The 17,390-nt window shown below is 37.3% G+C and overlaps 1 protein-coding gene across 2 annotated transcripts; it reads right to left on the bottom strand.

Moving 5' to 3' along the window:
- Positions 1-16,477, bottom strand: LOC114146797 (integrin alpha-6-like). 2 transcript variants are annotated; one of them, XM_028021163.1, is made up of 26 exons: positions 16,137-16,477; positions 13,192-13,319; positions 12,755-12,834; positions 12,392-12,647; positions 11,014-11,145; positions 10,700-10,913; positions 10,412-10,605; positions 10,223-10,320; positions 9,653-9,777; positions 9,468-9,557; positions 8,922-8,983; positions 7,501-7,655; positions 7,267-7,410; positions 7,072-7,181; positions 6,791-6,947; positions 6,634-6,711; positions 6,232-6,299; positions 6,069-6,146; positions 5,891-5,993; positions 5,441-5,611; positions 3,767-3,856; positions 3,552-3,662; positions 3,080-3,178; positions 1,776-1,901; positions 1,613-1,688; positions 1-673 (listed from the first exon to the last, which is right to left on the bottom strand). In XM_028021163.1, the coding sequence occupies exons 1-25, from the start codon at positions 16,460-16,462 to the stop codon at positions 1,623-1,625; spliced, it is 3,261 nt and encodes a 1,086-aa protein (XP_027876964.1). In that variant the 5' UTR covers positions 16,463-16,477; the 3' UTR covers positions 1-673; positions 1,613-1,622. The 2 variants fall into 2 exon arrangements, with proteins under 2 accessions (XP_027876964.1, XP_027876965.1); XM_028021164.1 differs by lacking the exons at positions 1-673; positions 1,613-1,688; positions 1,776-1,901; ... (1 more) ...; positions 3,552-3,662; positions 3,767-3,856 and adding an exon at positions 4,291-5,225 and having other exon boundaries at positions 16,137-16,398.
- Positions 16,478-17,390: the final 913 nt, after the last annotated feature.

Raw genomic sequence — 17,390 nt, 5'->3', positions numbered from 1 at the left:
GAAAATTAACATTTTATTCAAAAGTATAAAAAAAAACATTCATTTGAACTCAACATATCTGGCAGCTGTGTATTAGACAAACGTTTACTGTATGGCAACACATACACAACTCTGTCTAGAAATAAAAACTATGGCAAATTGTCATCTGCACTGGAGAATACAAATGCGTGATCTGGTAATACAAACTGTATGCTGGGGAAAGGTTGCATTTTGGTTTCATCATGAGTATTTACACTTCTTGCTTATTGGCTTGAAAATAGTCTTTGCAAGAGCAGAAGAAGTTCCTTTAAAAATATAAAAACTTTTCTTTACAGCTGCCAAACTAAGTGCTATCTGCACCACATGAGAACCCGTTGCTTTTGGCTCTGATGCAGTACAGTGTTTCTCATAAATTTAATTTAAAAAGCCCTCCCGCCCCCCAACAACCGCGTTTCATATTTGATCCTCAACACCTTAATTTTCAAAAATATATTGTATTTCCAAATTTTCATCTCTCAATGTACAAAAACAAGACCCACCAAAAATATGACTCTATATACATTAAGAATTCTTGTCATGCAATGTTATCCACACTCTTTGATTTCTCAAAGCTTTTTCTTTCATCTGATCCAGTGTTGTGAACGTGGCTCTGTTTGGTAACATTTGAAAATGATGTACTTCCATCTTTGGTGCCCTGTGAAGAGAAGAAAACATTTTAAATCCTAATGAACACAAGACTTTCATACAGACCAAGTCAGTTGGTGTTAAATTGAAACAGAACAAGCTAAAAGATGATCTGTATTGATATTTAAACCAATAAGCCAGTCTCTTTGTCTGCTCTTCCCTCTCTTAAATTAATGTTACTAATATAACCTTTTTTGGAGGGAGGGGGTAATTTCTTGTCAAAAAAGTTAGCTTAAGTCATACAATAATCCAAACGTATCTCAATATGTATTTATATATAACAGAAGTTTATTCTAGCAGTCACATTCAAATAAATATACACGAAGACCCAAAATTCAGCTCAATTCTCAGAACATAAAAATGTTACATAAGAACAAAAGAACAGGAGAATAGAAATGTTATGGCCTCCATAACAACGGGACAGTCACTGACATCCTCCATAAGGAGGGTAAGCTAAAAATGCTGGCCGTCACAACTGCTGTATCCAGTAATATTAATTGAAATGTTGAGTGGAAGGAAACAATTGCTCTATGAATATGGATAACTGCAGCTTTGAGAGGATTCTAAATTAAAGCCCATTCTACAGTGTGAATTTTATTTTCCAATAGGACGAGACACCAGCCAACAATGCTTTATTGACCATTTTGTCACTTTCTTGATTAGCCACCTCACCCAAATCCCACAGACAATCTATGAAGTTTTGTCAAGACAGAGATGAGACACCAGAGCAAAAACTCATTTATTGTATTCAGTTTTTCTGAGAAACTGGCTTGCAATGAAAATTGCAAGCCCATAATAGTCGATTTAACAGAAAGAAAAAAACTGCAATGAACCTGTTTCACTTTTTGCATTAACTTTGACACTGTAATGTGATGAGATGCAGTTGTAATGGAAAGTAGCACGACTGTGCCAAGAAAGGCCAATGTAAGACAAAACCATGAAATCTCACCTCTGACTTTTTATGTGTTTGATGTCAGCTTCTCTTTGTCTGATGAACCCTCCTTGTTTTTCTTAAAGACTCCACACTAAAATGAGGCACGTCAATAAAACGTTATTGCAAAGCGCTTTTATGTCTGCCGTTTGTTGACGGTGATAAAGTATTTTATTCATACCTTCCAAAGTAGGAAAGCCAGCAGGGCCAGCAACAGCAGGAGCAACAGGATGGACAGAAAAATGATCCACCATGCCACTCCTCCGTACCGAGCCGAACGCCTCTCTGGAAACACGGACAACCTCACCTGGAAATCATGACAGAAAAAGCAAGAACATTAGTATGAGGTTATCTGATAATGTGGAATACATACTGTATATGTGTGTGTATAAACAGATATTTTCCAGGACTTCTCTGTATTTACCGCCATCACTTTTCCCTATCAGTCCTGAATAGCTTGTTATTAAAAGCTAATTTGTAGAGATCATAAGTCTCTCAGCAGATTCTGAGCTCCAAATATCTGTAGCTCCTTCACATCAGAATTACCGTGGGCTTTTTGTCTGCCTCTCTGACTAATGCTGGCCTTGCCTGGACTGTCAGGTGTGGTGGACTGCCACCTCTTGGTATGTTTGTGAATGTGCCACACATTTTTTTTTTTTTTAGATCATGGATGGAGGCAATCATACGATGTATTCATACAGTAGTGTGGATACGATTTTTTTCTGCCGAAATGATAATCTTCTTAAAATTAAGAAAGAAATTGGTAAAACAATAACAGGCAACTTTGCTGTACTTACTCATTAAATGTGGTTACACAGCAAATGTTTTCAGACAAACCGAGAGCCACATATCCCATTTTTTCCCCGTACATACTAAAGCTTTTTTCTGGACCAACAAAATGGAAAACATTAAGTAACTGTGCAGCTTTTAAGAAACTAAATATGTGAAAAACCTTCGATGTTTAAGATTTACAGAGATTTACAACTTTTTTTTGGTTTTGTCAAAATTTTGTGTTTGTTTTACTGAGCAGAAGCGAAAAAACACCAAATTATTTTTCTTTCTTTGAACAAATGCATACACAATAGATGGATGCACAGATTAAATTACCATTTAAAATACCTTTTTACTAACTTAGGTAACTTGTTCCAATTTATAACTACACAACTAATTATAAGGTATAATTATACACAATTTTGTAATGATCTATTATGTAAAATACCCCAAAATACAATACGCTTTGTGGTTACAATGCCTACACATTAAAGGGGCATGACTACTTTTGAAAGGTGCCATGTATATAATTCAAGTCAAACTTAGTTGTAATACAGAGTCCAAGAAAGAATAATTTAATTTAATCATTTTCATTTTAAGGTCCTACAGTGTTGGGATTGCTTAAAAACATTTCTATGTCCATTCTCCTGACTCATGTTTCTGTTTTGGGTTCAACAGTGTCACACAAATAATTTTCTATTTGTGTGCCCTTACCTGGGTCTCAGCACCCTCCTCCATTGTTATTTTTGTCGAGCTGTTAACATGTAGCGACGCCTTCACCATCAAATCCACATAATTGAAGTCTGAATATTCCTTCATTTAAGGAAAAGGCAGAAGGTCAGGTTTATGTGCGCTGGTCGCAATGACATAAAACAGAAACACGGACTTTATGACTGAAAATAGGCATTTTCTTTCTCTTGCACAGATTCAGGACAGATGCTTTTTCAAGCTTAACTTTAATTGTTCTAAAAATAATCAAAGAACATAATTAAAATCAGTAAATAAAGCTTATGTTAGCATAGGCTCAACAAAAAGAATCTACAACTGCAAGTCAAATAAGACTAACAAAAGGTTTTAATTTCACATAATCCACACAAAATAAGCAAACTTCATTCTTAAAGACCAGACAACCTGCAGCTCATCTTAAATCCCTAGTGGAACAAACATAATAGTCTGTCTTTCATACCTCTACGAAAGTCTTATTCCACAGGCGAGAGCTCAGAGTGATGGTCGCCTTGTAGTCGAAGTCCCCCAGGAGGCACTTCATTGTCACACATTTTGCTCCACTGCCACACGACTGTAAACAAACAGATCATTGTGTCATTACTCTTACTGGTGGGGAGTGTATGTTAAATATGGTATTTAAAGTCTGAAGAGAAGAAAGTGCTTGTTTTGTAATACCAAAGTCTCGTGCTTCTTTTCTCCGGTGAAGAATGAAATTGTCCCATTGATTCCTTTGGTAATGTCTCTTCTTTTTCTGTTAACCGATTTCTTAAAGTAGACAAAAAATACCTATAAATTATAATTATTCTTTGTTCTTACCTTAACATGTATTCAGTCAGTGGGAATAACACTGGCCAACAGCCAAAAAAAATAATGTCTGAGGTTTTAGGGTAATTTTGATGTGCTGAATCCAAAAATCACATTGGTTTTGCTCAATCGGGTCAACTTTCTGAACTAAGCCACGTATTAGTTTGGGATGCTGGGATGCAGTCATGATGGCTGATTACCGATGAGATATCCCTGCTGCCGAGCACACGAGGCAAGAAACAGAAGTTCATATCCTGAATTTTGCACAACGAAGATTTAATTTTCAACTTACATGTACTAACCCTTATCAGCGTTTATTACTCAATTTACAGAAATCCAAGTTTGTGTCATTTAATTAATACATTCTATTAGAATCTTTTTATTTTTTCCTAAAATCTTTTTTGGGTGAGAAATATTAAGAAAAATTAACTAATAATGTTATAAAAATGTCATCCATTTAGTAAGAAGATTGGATTTCTTTGAATCGAATAAGAATAAAAATCTGACCTGATTGAGAAAAGTGAATGTTATTTTAGGATTCAGCCATGCAAAATAGTCCTAATTTACTTGAAAAAACATAGACAACTTCCAAAAAATGTTTTTTGTAACCCGGTGTAATCCATGTATTAAACACAAAATTATACTTCAATCTTTTGACATTTGAAAACAGACAAGTAGGCAGATGAAGACCAAGTAGTTTTACTGTCTCATCTGAGCCATTTGAATGATTAAATGTCAGAGGTGGGAGTCCAAACTTCACTTTTCTAAGTTGTCCGTCTTTTCATGGAGGATCTCAGAAATTTCCGAACACTGATAGCTGTTAAATATGCTAAATACTAAATTTAACATATTTAACTGCTTGTATAGAGCTTTGTCAAGACCTGAAAGTGCTTTCTGCTAGATTCAGCCATTCACCTATTTACTCACACATTCACACACTGATGATGACAAGCTACTGGATTGTAGCCTAAGCTGCCCTGAGGCAGTCTGGCATAAGTGAGGCTCCCATGAACCAGTACCACCAAACCCTCTGACCACCAGCAGAAGGCAGGGCAGGTGAAATGTCTTGCTCAAGGACACAACAACAGAGACAGAGCAGGTATTCAAACCTGCACCCCAACAAACTCCTACCGCCATTGACCCAAATAATAGAATAATGAAATATGAGTCCTCCCAGTAAGCTGGACAAAACAAATCCAGAGGGATCCGACCAAGGAACCTTCCAGTCAGACGTCCAAACCCTCTCAGCTGAGCACTTCACCTCGGATCTTTTGAAGTACATCCAACATGTCTGGTTGGATGGATATCATGGCTTTCTTATTATGTCCTCCTAAGAGACACATTTGACTGTCACCACCAAGAAACCTTTAACCACAGCCCCTCCAATTACCTCCCAGATAGACGATCTGGAAATGGTCTGGTCAGATTCCAGACCATTTCCAGATCCCATACCACACCTCTGGACTTGGTTCACAATCATTTCTCAACTCGGTCTAACTAGTCCGTACAGTGGTCTTCTTCTGCTTGATTCATCTCTTTTCTCACCTTTCCAAGATGGTTGATCTCCTCTTTGGGAGAGCACTTTATCTCCTTCAGTCCTGTGGAGCTGATCGTCATCAGGTAGAGCAGATAATTGTTTTTGTCTGTCATCTTTGGCCACTCTATGTAAAGGGTGGCTTGTCCAATGTCTTTCAGTCGCTTTCCTCGGTTGATTATCTGTTTTAATGGGAACATCAGTTCATACCTTGAAAATATGTAAGACTAAAATTTGGCATGACATCACTGAATATATAAGGGTATTGTAAGTACAAAAAAAAGCAAGGTTATGCTTAGAATTAGCAACTTGCAAGTAAAGTTCAATTTATTTGAATGTTTTTTACACATGACCAGAGGGGTAGATGTCTGTTTGTATGAAACAATTATCAGGTTTTTTTGGGTTTTTTAAAATGTACAAGCTTGTGGCATCAGACAGGGTGGACTCTTTTCTATACTCACAGTGAACCAGTGTTTGATGGCAGGGCCAATGTCACTTTCAGCCTTAACGTCTGTCACTCCTTTGGCCTCTCCATTGTAGTAGACCTGAGATGGTTCAACTTGCCTGGAAAGAAGCAGTTTGCGGTCAGTTGGCTGAATTAGTACATGACTGTGTTTCTTCCATGTGAAAATGTCTTACCCCGATAAGGACAGCGTCAGTGTGATGGCCACCTTGGCCTTTGCTTTCACATTCGCCAGATTCTGCTGCGTACTTGTCCTGATAAAATGTACACAAGATCTATGCTAAAAGAAGTGAACTAAAAGCTACCCAAAGGTTTACAGAAGCAGAATCAGACACTTACGTTTTTAACTTGAGCTCAATTTCCACTTCGGTCGTGTTAGTGATATCGAACAGGATGTAGAAGGTTGTCTATAAGCAAACACGTATATTAAATAAATTACAGTATGATGAGACTTGTTTGACAGGTTAAAAGGACCTTTTAAAATAACATCCTGAAAGCAGGCAAAACACATACATGTTTTCTTTTCATTTAATATTCTAATTTTAGATATCATATTTTCATTAGATGTAAGTGGAAAATCATAATAACAGAAATAAAGGCTTTCAAGAACTCATGTGTTTCACTTACTAATAAACTTCCTGAAATAGACTTTTCAATAAAATAAAAATTTATTGAATGGGTTTCTACATTATTTAAACTTAAATAGGTGCTGCATAGAAGCACAAAGTAACTTTGTCTCACCTTTGAGTCACGTTTGAAAGGGTTCCCAACTTCACAGTCGACCTTAGATCCATTTTGGTTTGGTTTGCAGGAAACTTGCTGCAATCAATGACAACTCACCATTTAGTACCAGAAAGTACATGTGCGGGAGACTGATTATCAGATAAGAGAAACTCACTCCAGCATTAGGAATGTATGCAGCATAGGTCACAGATCTGGGGAAGTTAGCAACCACAAAAGCTTCATATGCATCTTCTCCCTTTGAATTGGTCACTGTCACTTCCAGGGCAGCGCTTTTTTGACCACTTAGCGAGATCACTGGTACTCCATTTTCCCTTTAAACACATTGAATTACAGGCAAATATCAACAGCCCATATGCTGATCAGTGTAGCTTTCTTTGCTTCAGTAGAAAAGACAACCTTCCTAGACTTAGGATTGGTTATATCTGATCGTCTTACATTTCTAAAGAATGAACGCTGTCTCCGTCCTTGTAGACATAGCGATATTCTAGCATCAGGTTGCTAGCGCACACATCATCGTCGCCACATCCATCTTTCAAAAATGCCACCTGCAAGCATGTTGATGCACATCAGAAGCACTATTAAAGCGAGGCGTGATTATTTCACATATACAACGAGAATATGCAAACGTACGTTTGATCGAAATGGTTCTACGTCTTTGGGATCCAGGACAGGTGCAAGTTGAGCGACTTGGGCCTGTCTTCGTTTACGTTTAGCATTCGGGATGTTCACAGAAACGTCAATGGGGAGCCCACGTAGCTTGTCCTTAATATTGTCCTGTTAAGAGGGGAACATCACACGATATTTGTCATGTCACACAATACATTTTTAGATAAGCAACAGAGAAAGACATGCATAGATGAATACCTTCATGACAAGAGTACGAGTGACACATTTTTGTGGCTCTTTTGCATCCATGGTAATGGTCCCAGCAGACAGATTTTCCAGATCTGTAAATGCCCCCCTGGGCTCAAGATTGTTTTTCTTGCGATCAGCATCCACTTCAAAATTGTACTCCATCCCTAAATGCAACACAAGAGGGGATGCGGCACAGGAAAAAGATATTTATGTGCAAATTCACACAAAATAAGAATGATAGACTGTACAGTAAGGGCTAATTTACAACATCAGAAAAATAATACTGTACAGTTAAAGAAATTTACAACTGAGGAGGGTAATTGCTACCATTATGTTTAATAGTGGGTATGATGTTATTTTCTGAAATGCTGTTAGTTTGTAACAAAATGTAACAGAAAATATACTTTCCAATAAGTTCATCTCATGTTTAGTCAGACCAGATAATAATTTCACTAAAGTCTTTGGAGTCAACAAGATATGTTTGATGTGACGCATCAAAAATATATATACAGTACAGACCAAAAGTTTGGACACACTTTCTCATTGAATTCAATGAGAAAGTGTGTCCAAACTTTTAGTCTGTACTGTATATAACTTTTTTTATATGATGCAGGCTTTTGGGTTCTTTGGGTCAGTTGTTTTGGATGTTGTTTTGCTCTTGGCACTCTCTTATAGTTGTCATTGTCTCTCTTATTGTTGAGTCATGGACCTTGACTAATGGGATCATGGTTCATGGTTCTTTTGTTACTTCCTGGATAAGTTGTGGATGCACTCCCGTAGTTAATTTGTTTGGGTCTGCCACTTGATTCAGTACTGTTCCATGTTTTTTTTGTTTTTTTTCCATCCATCCATTATCTTACACGCTTATCCCTCGAGGGGTCAGACAAACAGGACAAACAACCATGCATGCCCACACCCACACCTAAGGAGAGTTTAGAGAGACTAATTAACCTGACAGTCATGTTCGAACCCCAGACCTTCTTGCGGTAAGGCATCAGTGCTACCAACTGTGCAGCCTGTTTGTTTCATTTGTCCATTCTGGCTTCTGCTGTGGTTCACTGATGTCCCAAAGCCTTGCTGATCTATTCAACACATTCTTTGCTCTTCAATTTCTCTAGGTTGAGGTTATTATGCCTATCTGTGTTGCGGTTTGCGATCTTTTGGCATGCTTCGTGTTGACAAAATGGTTGTCCATAAGTGATTTCTTGAAGAGAAGTAATTAGGTATGGTTGTTTGCTTGCATAAGACTCGCCAGTCCATAGAAATGCTGAATGAAACATTTAGGCTTGACTAAAAAACAAAAATGGTGCAAATATACAAGGAGGCAAACACGTTTTTCATTTCATACTGCTGATATCTACATTGTGAAAATGTAATAAAGATAACTGTTTTAGCAAAATAATTTGAAAGGAAAATGAGGTTCTGCTCACTCAGCGGGGTAGAAGAGCTCTGTGCGCCAGCAGTGTAGCGGAAGCATGCTTCAACTTTCAGGCTGTGAGAACAAAAAGTTAAACTAAAATCTGACATACAGTATCTCTGGCAAGTTTATGTTTAAGCAGATTTTTACATGTCGAAAAGTTAAAAGCACATATTAGGTATAAAATTAGATATTGGCACAAAGTAGCATGAAATACCATGGAAAAAAATTCCTGTCAAAATCATTTGCTATAAGAAAATAGACATCTTATTAGTTTTAACCCATATTTACTAAACACAAGTTTAGAGATTTGTTTTAGGATTGTATTTGGTCAATTTGAACAAATCTACAATCGTGGCAACACAGAAATGTGAAAAAGGGAAAGAGACAAAACCGAATTTAAGAAAGACTAAGTAATATTTCTAGCAGTATTTCTGGAAGATTTTACAAAAAGTACATAATTTTGTAACAGATTAGATTTATATAACTAAGTTAGAATTGCCAGTAATTATTAGGTCTTTGCTAGGATAATGTTGAAAGACGAGACAGACGGACTTACCAGACACCTTCAGGACAGTTCTTCTTGGTGAGGTCAATTTTTTTTGGTGTAATAGTGATATCCTTCTCAATGCTAACAACTGGTCGGGTTCTGTTGAGAAACAATTCAGTGAGCATCTCTGTAAATATTGTTAAGCGGCGCTAGGTCATAGCAATGCATCAGTGCATCAGCTTTAACTTTCTCACTTATAGATAAAGACAGAGTCTGAGAGGGATCCAACAGCCAGGTCTGGATACGAGTTCTTGTCCAGGTCCATGTTGCCTGCTAATGAATAGCCAAACTGCCTCACTCCCGACTTGCTGGACAAAACCTAAAACACAAGTTTTGTGAAGGTGTGGGTTACCTACTGCATAAAAAGAGACATATGTATTTGGTGTCCAATGGGGGAAAAAAATACTAAATAGAATATTTTGTCTTCCAAAAGTTTAAAATATTTATTTTAATTTGACAAAAACTTTCAAAGACATCTTGAAAATGTGCAATGTAGATAAAAGACAGAAAGATAGCTTTGTGTCAACTAGAGTAGAAATATCTATAAAAAGAACAGTCCCACTGGAAAAATGCCCATTTGGACATGATTTTAGGTATATATATAACTTTAAATGATAATTAGGAAATTCCTACATAAAAGTCCTTTAAAAATAGTTTAATCTACACCAAATATGTTTTGGCCTCTTCCTAATTATCCATTGTAACACGCTGAGGGAGAGTCTCAAATTGGAAGATTTAGAAAGGGATTGTACTAGTTTCCACACCTGTGTGGCTTTTTTTCTGAATCCTCCTGTGGCTGATCCATGGAAAATGTAGACCTTTCCTGCCCCGTTGTCCTCATAAGGAGCTCCGACTGCAAAATCTGACAGCAAGGCAGTATGCTTGAGCATCTTTACAACATAAAGGGCGTCAACAACTGCACACATACAGGCACACAAATTATGCCTCCTTACCATGGTAACCGTCCTGGTTGATATCGCCAAGGTTTTCCACAGCGAGGCCAAACATGGAATCTGCAGGTCCATCTATTCTTGTTGGTATGACTTCATTCCACTTTCCAGCCTTGTTGATGTAAACGTAGACAGCTCCTCCAATTTCCGAGTCCTTCTCAAAATACTGAGGGGCTCCAACAACTATGTCATCCCAGCTAACGAACAAGAAGATCACAGACTCAGAAGAGGACCGTCAAAATTAAAGTGAGAGCAGAAGTGAGCTGTCTGTGGGTCAATCTGGACTCTTACCCATCCTTGTTGAGATCCAGGACAGTCAGATCGTATCCAAAGGAGGAAGACAGGCCCTCCCCTTCAAGCGTGAACTCCGCTAGCATGTCTCCTCGAGCCGTAGAGCCTTTCTTTAGCAGAATCACCGCTCCAGTGAAGTTAGTTCTGGGAGCTCCTGCCACCACCGTCAGCTGACCCTTGTTGGTCAAAGCTTGTCCAACGGCCATGGAGAAACCTAAAACAGAGTTCAAAATAGTTACGATTTACAACATGGAAGGTAAATCAGCTAATAAAAAATGTATAACTGGCATAAGGATAAAACACAAGTATTTTACCCAAGTAGCTGTTGTCAGGAGTAGGGACGTCACTGGGTCTTTTCGCCTTCTCACCTCCCGTTTCCAATGGCACCTCGTCATATAAACCCAGGTCAAAAAGAGTGTCGTTCCTTTGCTCCATGCGCACCAAGCCTTAGTTAAAAGAAAAAAACAAGTATACCAAAGGAGAGAAGAGACAAGATTAGTTGATGTTTTACAAAAGTCTACTAAAATCTCAAGACTGCAGTGTGTAACTTTTACTATCTTTTTTTTTACATATTTGTTAAAACCGCCACAATGTCATGACTATGGTATGAGATGAACAATCTGTGAAAAAAATTTGCTCCTCCGCCTTTTCCCTGTGTTCCCAGCACTAACCAGAAACAACCAATCAAGGACAGAAAGGGGGTGGGGAGTGTCATAGTACTGTCAATCAAGCTTGTGTACACTCTGCTCACATCCCTCCCTCTTGCTCTCAGCTTGTTCCTGACAGCAGAGCCCGCCATGAGCCCAAAGGCTAGTTAGCCTGGCCACCGGTGAGGGTGGATAAACAGTAAACAGTAAGATGTTCATCCACCTTTAGCACATCAAGTACATGAGGTTAATTGACAACACTAAGACCCTCCCCCTGACTCTGATTGGTTGTTTTTTACTTGGAGCTGTGAATTTCTCGAGACAGCAACAGTAGCACTGGGAGGAGTTCGATCTTTTCACAGCTTATGTATTATGTTGTCACGACATGGTGGAAATTTTAACAAATATGTAAAAAAAAACTTTTTTTTTAAGTAAAAGTTTTATACTGCAGCTTTATCACAAAATGAATCTGTCACAAATCCTTTTGTAATTATAAGATAAAACTTTATTCGTCTCCATGGGAACTGGGAGCAGCGCATATTGAGCCAAAAACATCTCTTTTAATCCTAGTTTTCCAATTTTACTGAACCCCTTGCAGAAGCATTTTGTCAAAACACTCTTATAAAAGGAATGCCAATTAAATTAACCAAATCAAACATAAAATTTGTTTATGTGCTGACAACATCCTGCTATTACTTAAGACCCATATTCTTCAATGGTTGAAACAATCAACTTAATTAATCGATTCTCAAAAATATATAATTACTCCAAAACATAAATTATAGTGAAAAGAAATCCTATCTATTCAACTGTCCTGGTGCCTAAAGTAAGTATGTATGTAGGTAAATAAGTAATTTTCACAGAAATAAAATCACAACACTCTGTACAACAAAAAGCAAAGTAATACAAAGAATAAAAGCAAGCATAAGAAGCACAATAAAGACAAAAGAGCTTTCAGTTGGTCTTTAAAAACTAACTAAAAGCACTGTTTAAAAACTGTTTCAACGTCTTGTAGCCTGTGGCAAGTTTAACCTAAAAACCATACCTTTCCAGTCATAAGCTCCTGGAGCTCCAAAGATGAAATAGCGGTGTTCCATGTCGAATGCAACAGAGACGCCCTGCTGGCAGGAACCAAACAGCTGATGGCCCGGGTTCCGACCTTTACAAAAATACCAGTTGCCTCCATCTTCCACTCCATCTTCCATTGATTTTTTAAGAGTTACGTCTTGGCTTAGCACATAGCAGCGGCCGAGGATGTTTCGGGTTTGAGATTTCAATTCCTGGTACCGATGGGCACATGTCTGCCATGGAGAGAGAAAGACATAATGACCGAGAGATTCTGACTGATACCTTGAACATAAATGTTTGGAAAAAAAATCTAAATGTCTTTTTGGAACGGTATTCTCACTAAAATTTTGCCTCCTGGCCCTTGACTGCTGACCGACACCCCCATCCACTGATTTTCTTTCTTTTCGATTGACAAATTTTCTATGAAAGAACAGACAAAAGTCAAAAGATAAACAACACAATAAAACTGAGATTTTGTATTTTTTGTTTATATATATATACTGGATGGATGGATGGATGGATGGATGGATAGATAGATAGATAGATAGATAGATAGATAGATAGATAGATAGATAGATAGATAGATAGATAGATAGATAGATAGATGGATAGATGGATAGATGGATGGATGGATGGATGGATGGATGGATGGATGGATGGATGGATGGATGGATAGATAGATAGATAGATAGATAGATAGATAGATAGATAGATAGATAGATAGATAAAAAAGGTTTAAACCAGAAAAACAGAAAAGTCAGTCAGAATATAACTTACCATCATTATCAAACATAATTCTTTGGCAATCACTGGGTTTGGGGCTGATTTCACACTTGTAGAGTCCTCCTGTCACCTTAGATTTCTGATTATTCAGCGCTTTGGCTTGTGGCGCTCCAACCAGCAGTCTGCAGCAGAAGCACATGCATATCAAGGCAATTCTTTCACATAGCATCAACAAAATCTTAAGGTGCCCTTTTTCTTTTGTGATAACATTGCCACCATCTAGGGAACTTTTCTGAGGGCATTTTTTGGTTCTTTTGCTCCCAACAGAAAGACCAAGTCCTGTTTAGCAAATTAAATTTACCCATGCAACAGCCATGATTTGACCTTTTTAAATGTCACCCTCTGATAATGAATCAGACTAAACATTTCCTGATTCATCTACTAAAAAAATAATCAGAGTGAAGAGTTGCCTTTTGCCAGCAATCAAGTCTCTCTCTACTGCAGCAGAACGAACCAGCAGTTGGATGTTTATTAAAAAAGGGGCATCACATGCGCTGAAACAGAAGGAGAATAGCAGACCTCTAGAAAATTGGACAGGAAATGATGCTCTACACATTCAGAGAAATCCCTTGAAAAAAATAGTATTTGCATTAAAAATAAAACATTGAACAGAATATATCTCACCATTAATAGAGGAGAAAACAATTATTCTGAATTTCTTCTTAACACAGGAGCCAAACTTACACATAACCATGGCTATATCAATTTGTCCATCCCCCCCTCACCCTCCACAGCTCCTGGTAGTTACAACTACATGCAATTCTATAGTAATGATACTGATTACAAATACAATTCTGGGCATCTTCTCAAACATGATAACTCGGTTTTTCATCACAAAGAGTCAACAGTGCTAAAAACTGAACCTCTGTAGAGTCCAGGCAGAATCCTTGAGAATTTTAACTTTCATTTAAAAGGTAAAATTATCCAAAAACTGGGAATACAGAAACATGAAGATTGAGGTGAAGGACAAACAGAATAAATGTGACTTAATTAGAACTAAAAAGGCACATCTGGAAAACCAACTAGAGATGCTTTAATGCATATTAAGGAAGTTGCAGCCAGCTGGGTCAGCCAATTGCTGACCCAGCTAAACATAAACATATGAAAGTATTAAATATATTAAATATATGAAGAATAATGGAAAAGACTGAAGCATCTGGAAAGTAGTAGCTCCTGAGTTGAAACAAAAAAACACAACAGGCATATCACGGTGAACACGGTGTAACTGCGAATGCACTGAACAAGACTATCAGAATAAAATACTAACTAAAAACCAAATCTAACTAAAACTAAAATAACATAGCCGTGACTTAGAGAGAAAAACAAAACAATAAATGTTCACACAAAACTACAATCCCAAGAATAATGAAAATTCTTGGCAGTGGCTTTATGAACTTTAATGAAGCACTGGGACTCGGTATTAATCAATGCATGTTGTTAAATGCCTGGTCAGAATGAAAGAACAAAAAGAAATCCTGATTAGGACAGATGTTGTACATTCAATTTCTCTCTCAGATATACCTATTATATTCACTTGCACAAGTTAGTGAATGTGCAACTAACTTTAGTATAAAATGTTAAGAGTTTCTCCCAGTAAATTAGTGAATCACTTTTGCACTGGCTGTTGGTTTTTGTGGTTTATTTTAGTTGCTCCTCTTCCCATTTTGTCCAAATTACTTTTATTTTTTTCAGCAGCAGCACTGACATTCATATCCTCACACACTTCCCCTCCTAAATCTCTAAAACTTACATTTATTTCCACTATGAACACCTTTTCAAGTTGAACCTCTCTTCCACATCCTCATGGAGACAACCTCATCTTGCAGAAGTGAGACCAAAACACAAGCAGACATTCATGGGTCCCCACCCACTCCTGTCGGTACAAGAAAATTCATCCCTTCAGGACATAAAGTCTCTGGAACGCGCAAGTCTGACTAAAGGTTGGCATGAATAGAATGAAAAACAGTGTTGTGACTCACTGTGCACACCCAGCTGTATCATCCAAACATGTCAGTATACATGTTGGTGCAAAAATACCTTAGAGAACTCCGAGGACAAATTAATTACCTGCCTCTTCTTTTACCTCAAGCTAAGCGAGCATCAAGCAGCACGCTGACCTCTAGTGCTCTCCCAAGTGGCAAAGGTTAATACCTCAAAGCTTTGCTAGTGTTTATCTTATTGCCAATAAAAGACTCCAGGAACACTTTAATAATCTTCAGGTTTTTGTTAATCAAATGCAAATAAGTACACAACAGTAAGCAGTACCACCTTTGAGCAAAACAAAAGAAAGGAAGTTGTCACTCAAGAAGTTACTTGCCCTATCACAACTGCTCTGCGTCAGAGGTGCAAATTTAAAACTTTACTACATTATCAATTTAAGAGAAAAAAACTCGATCTTCGTCAAACTCTTTACCTACAAGTCAGCAATGGCAGAGATCCATAACCCTATGGTTACCCTAAACGTATGCATGTATTAATGTATGCAACCATTCCATCAAACCAACTAAATGACAGCATAGTAAAAAGACAATTTGTAAACTACCTGATTATGAATTAAGTCCACAATTTGTCGTCAGCAAGCCATTTCAAATTTATCTAAGGTGCTGAGAGCTAAAGAACTCCTAATTGGTGTTTTCTGGCCCACTTCTGGGCTCTAACCCCCAGTTTATTTCAGCTTTTCAAGCACACTACTAACATGATTGTAAGTTGCCTTCATGTGGCATGAAAAAGAAACATTTTCTTCTGGTCTCACCTGAAGACAACCTAAAAAGAAAGAAGTGAGCAAAGCTGCAAGTCTAAAAATTAGTAACCTGAAAAGAAAGTGACACAAGCAAACACAGTTGTTGCAAAAACCTAAGACTTAGACTTAGACTTGAACAATGCAAAATCAATTAATTTCCAAATATACATTTTATCTAAACTCATACTTTGGTTCTTACATTCTCTTGTCCTCTGGTCTAAGTTGTTGGTGCATTGCGAGAGAAAAGCCGAACAGGCTCCCCGGGTCTCCATTTCTCTGCAGGACATTTTCTGTGTCCAAATTGAATGCAGAGAGTCGCCTACATCCTAGTAACAAGATGAACAACCACAGTCCTCTGGTGGTGCAGCCCTCCATTAGCGTGTAAATCTTCCCTGAAGAGGCAAAAAGGTGAGTCTTTGGGGAAGAAGGTGCAGAATGCAATACAAGAGACACCAGATGAGAGTTAAATGTTGTTAAATGTTCTGCTCCTCCCTCCTGTCCTTCACCACACCTTAAATGCTTCATATCTAACTCACAAACTGTTGCACCTACAATTCTATAACCTCAGGGGGGTTTTTTTAATGTACCAACTTGCAGCTGTTTTCAATGAACAAAAGAAAAATTTAATAGTCTACGCACAACTAACATTACAAGTAGTTTCTCTAAATTCAACAGAAAATTAATCTTTATATGACTACTCTAAAAAATTTTATTTCTATATGAGGGTATCTTCAGTTCTTTTAACTGCTATATATGTCTGCAAATGTGACTTGCAGACACCAGCTGGTTCCTGATGAACCTCTTTATGAGTAAATGTCTCAGTTTCCTTCATATTCTCAGGGCTGAGCGCTACAGCTTCAGAATTAGCCCCATCTGAGGAGCTTGTTTCACTGAATGAGCATAAACAAATGTATTAGCCAAATATTCATAATTATTTACTAAAGATACTAAGCATTTTAAATAGTCAAAAAGCTGAATGCAAATGATTTGACTGCTAGATTGTTTGACTGCACTGTTGAATATGTTATTGGATTTTTTTTTTTCCTTTTCATTTATATTTGATGATTACTGATGTTGCATGAGTGTAATGTTTCTTGTGATTTTTTCGTTAGAGTCATCATTTTAAATAAATTAATTAAAATTTAAATCTTGATGGGTTTTTCCTGTTTAAGTAGTGCAATAACAACAACAACAATAATAATAACAATAATAATAATCTTGACACTACTGGTGACATTGAAAGTAGGATCCAGTACTGAATTTGGGTCAAATTAGTTGAACTACTTCAACTGCTCTTGTACAATTTTCTTGTTGCAAACACCCTGAATATATTTTTCAGTTTTGCCAATAAACCTAATTTTCAGGGAGAGTTTTATTGTGGTTATAATTATTATCTTTACTATTATTATTATTGTTGTTGTTGTGGTGGTGCCATTGTCAAAATAAAGATCTA

The sequence above is a fragment of the Xiphophorus couchianus genome, chromosome 6 (assembly GCF_001444195.1).
Source record: "Xiphophorus couchianus chromosome 6, X_couchianus-1.0, whole genome shotgun sequence".
Lineage (NCBI taxonomy): Eukaryota > Metazoa > Chordata > Actinopteri > Cyprinodontiformes > Poeciliidae > Xiphophorus > Xiphophorus couchianus.
The sequence above is the reverse complement of the archived record's forward strand: the minus strand, read 5'-3'. Positions and strand labels throughout refer to the sequence as shown.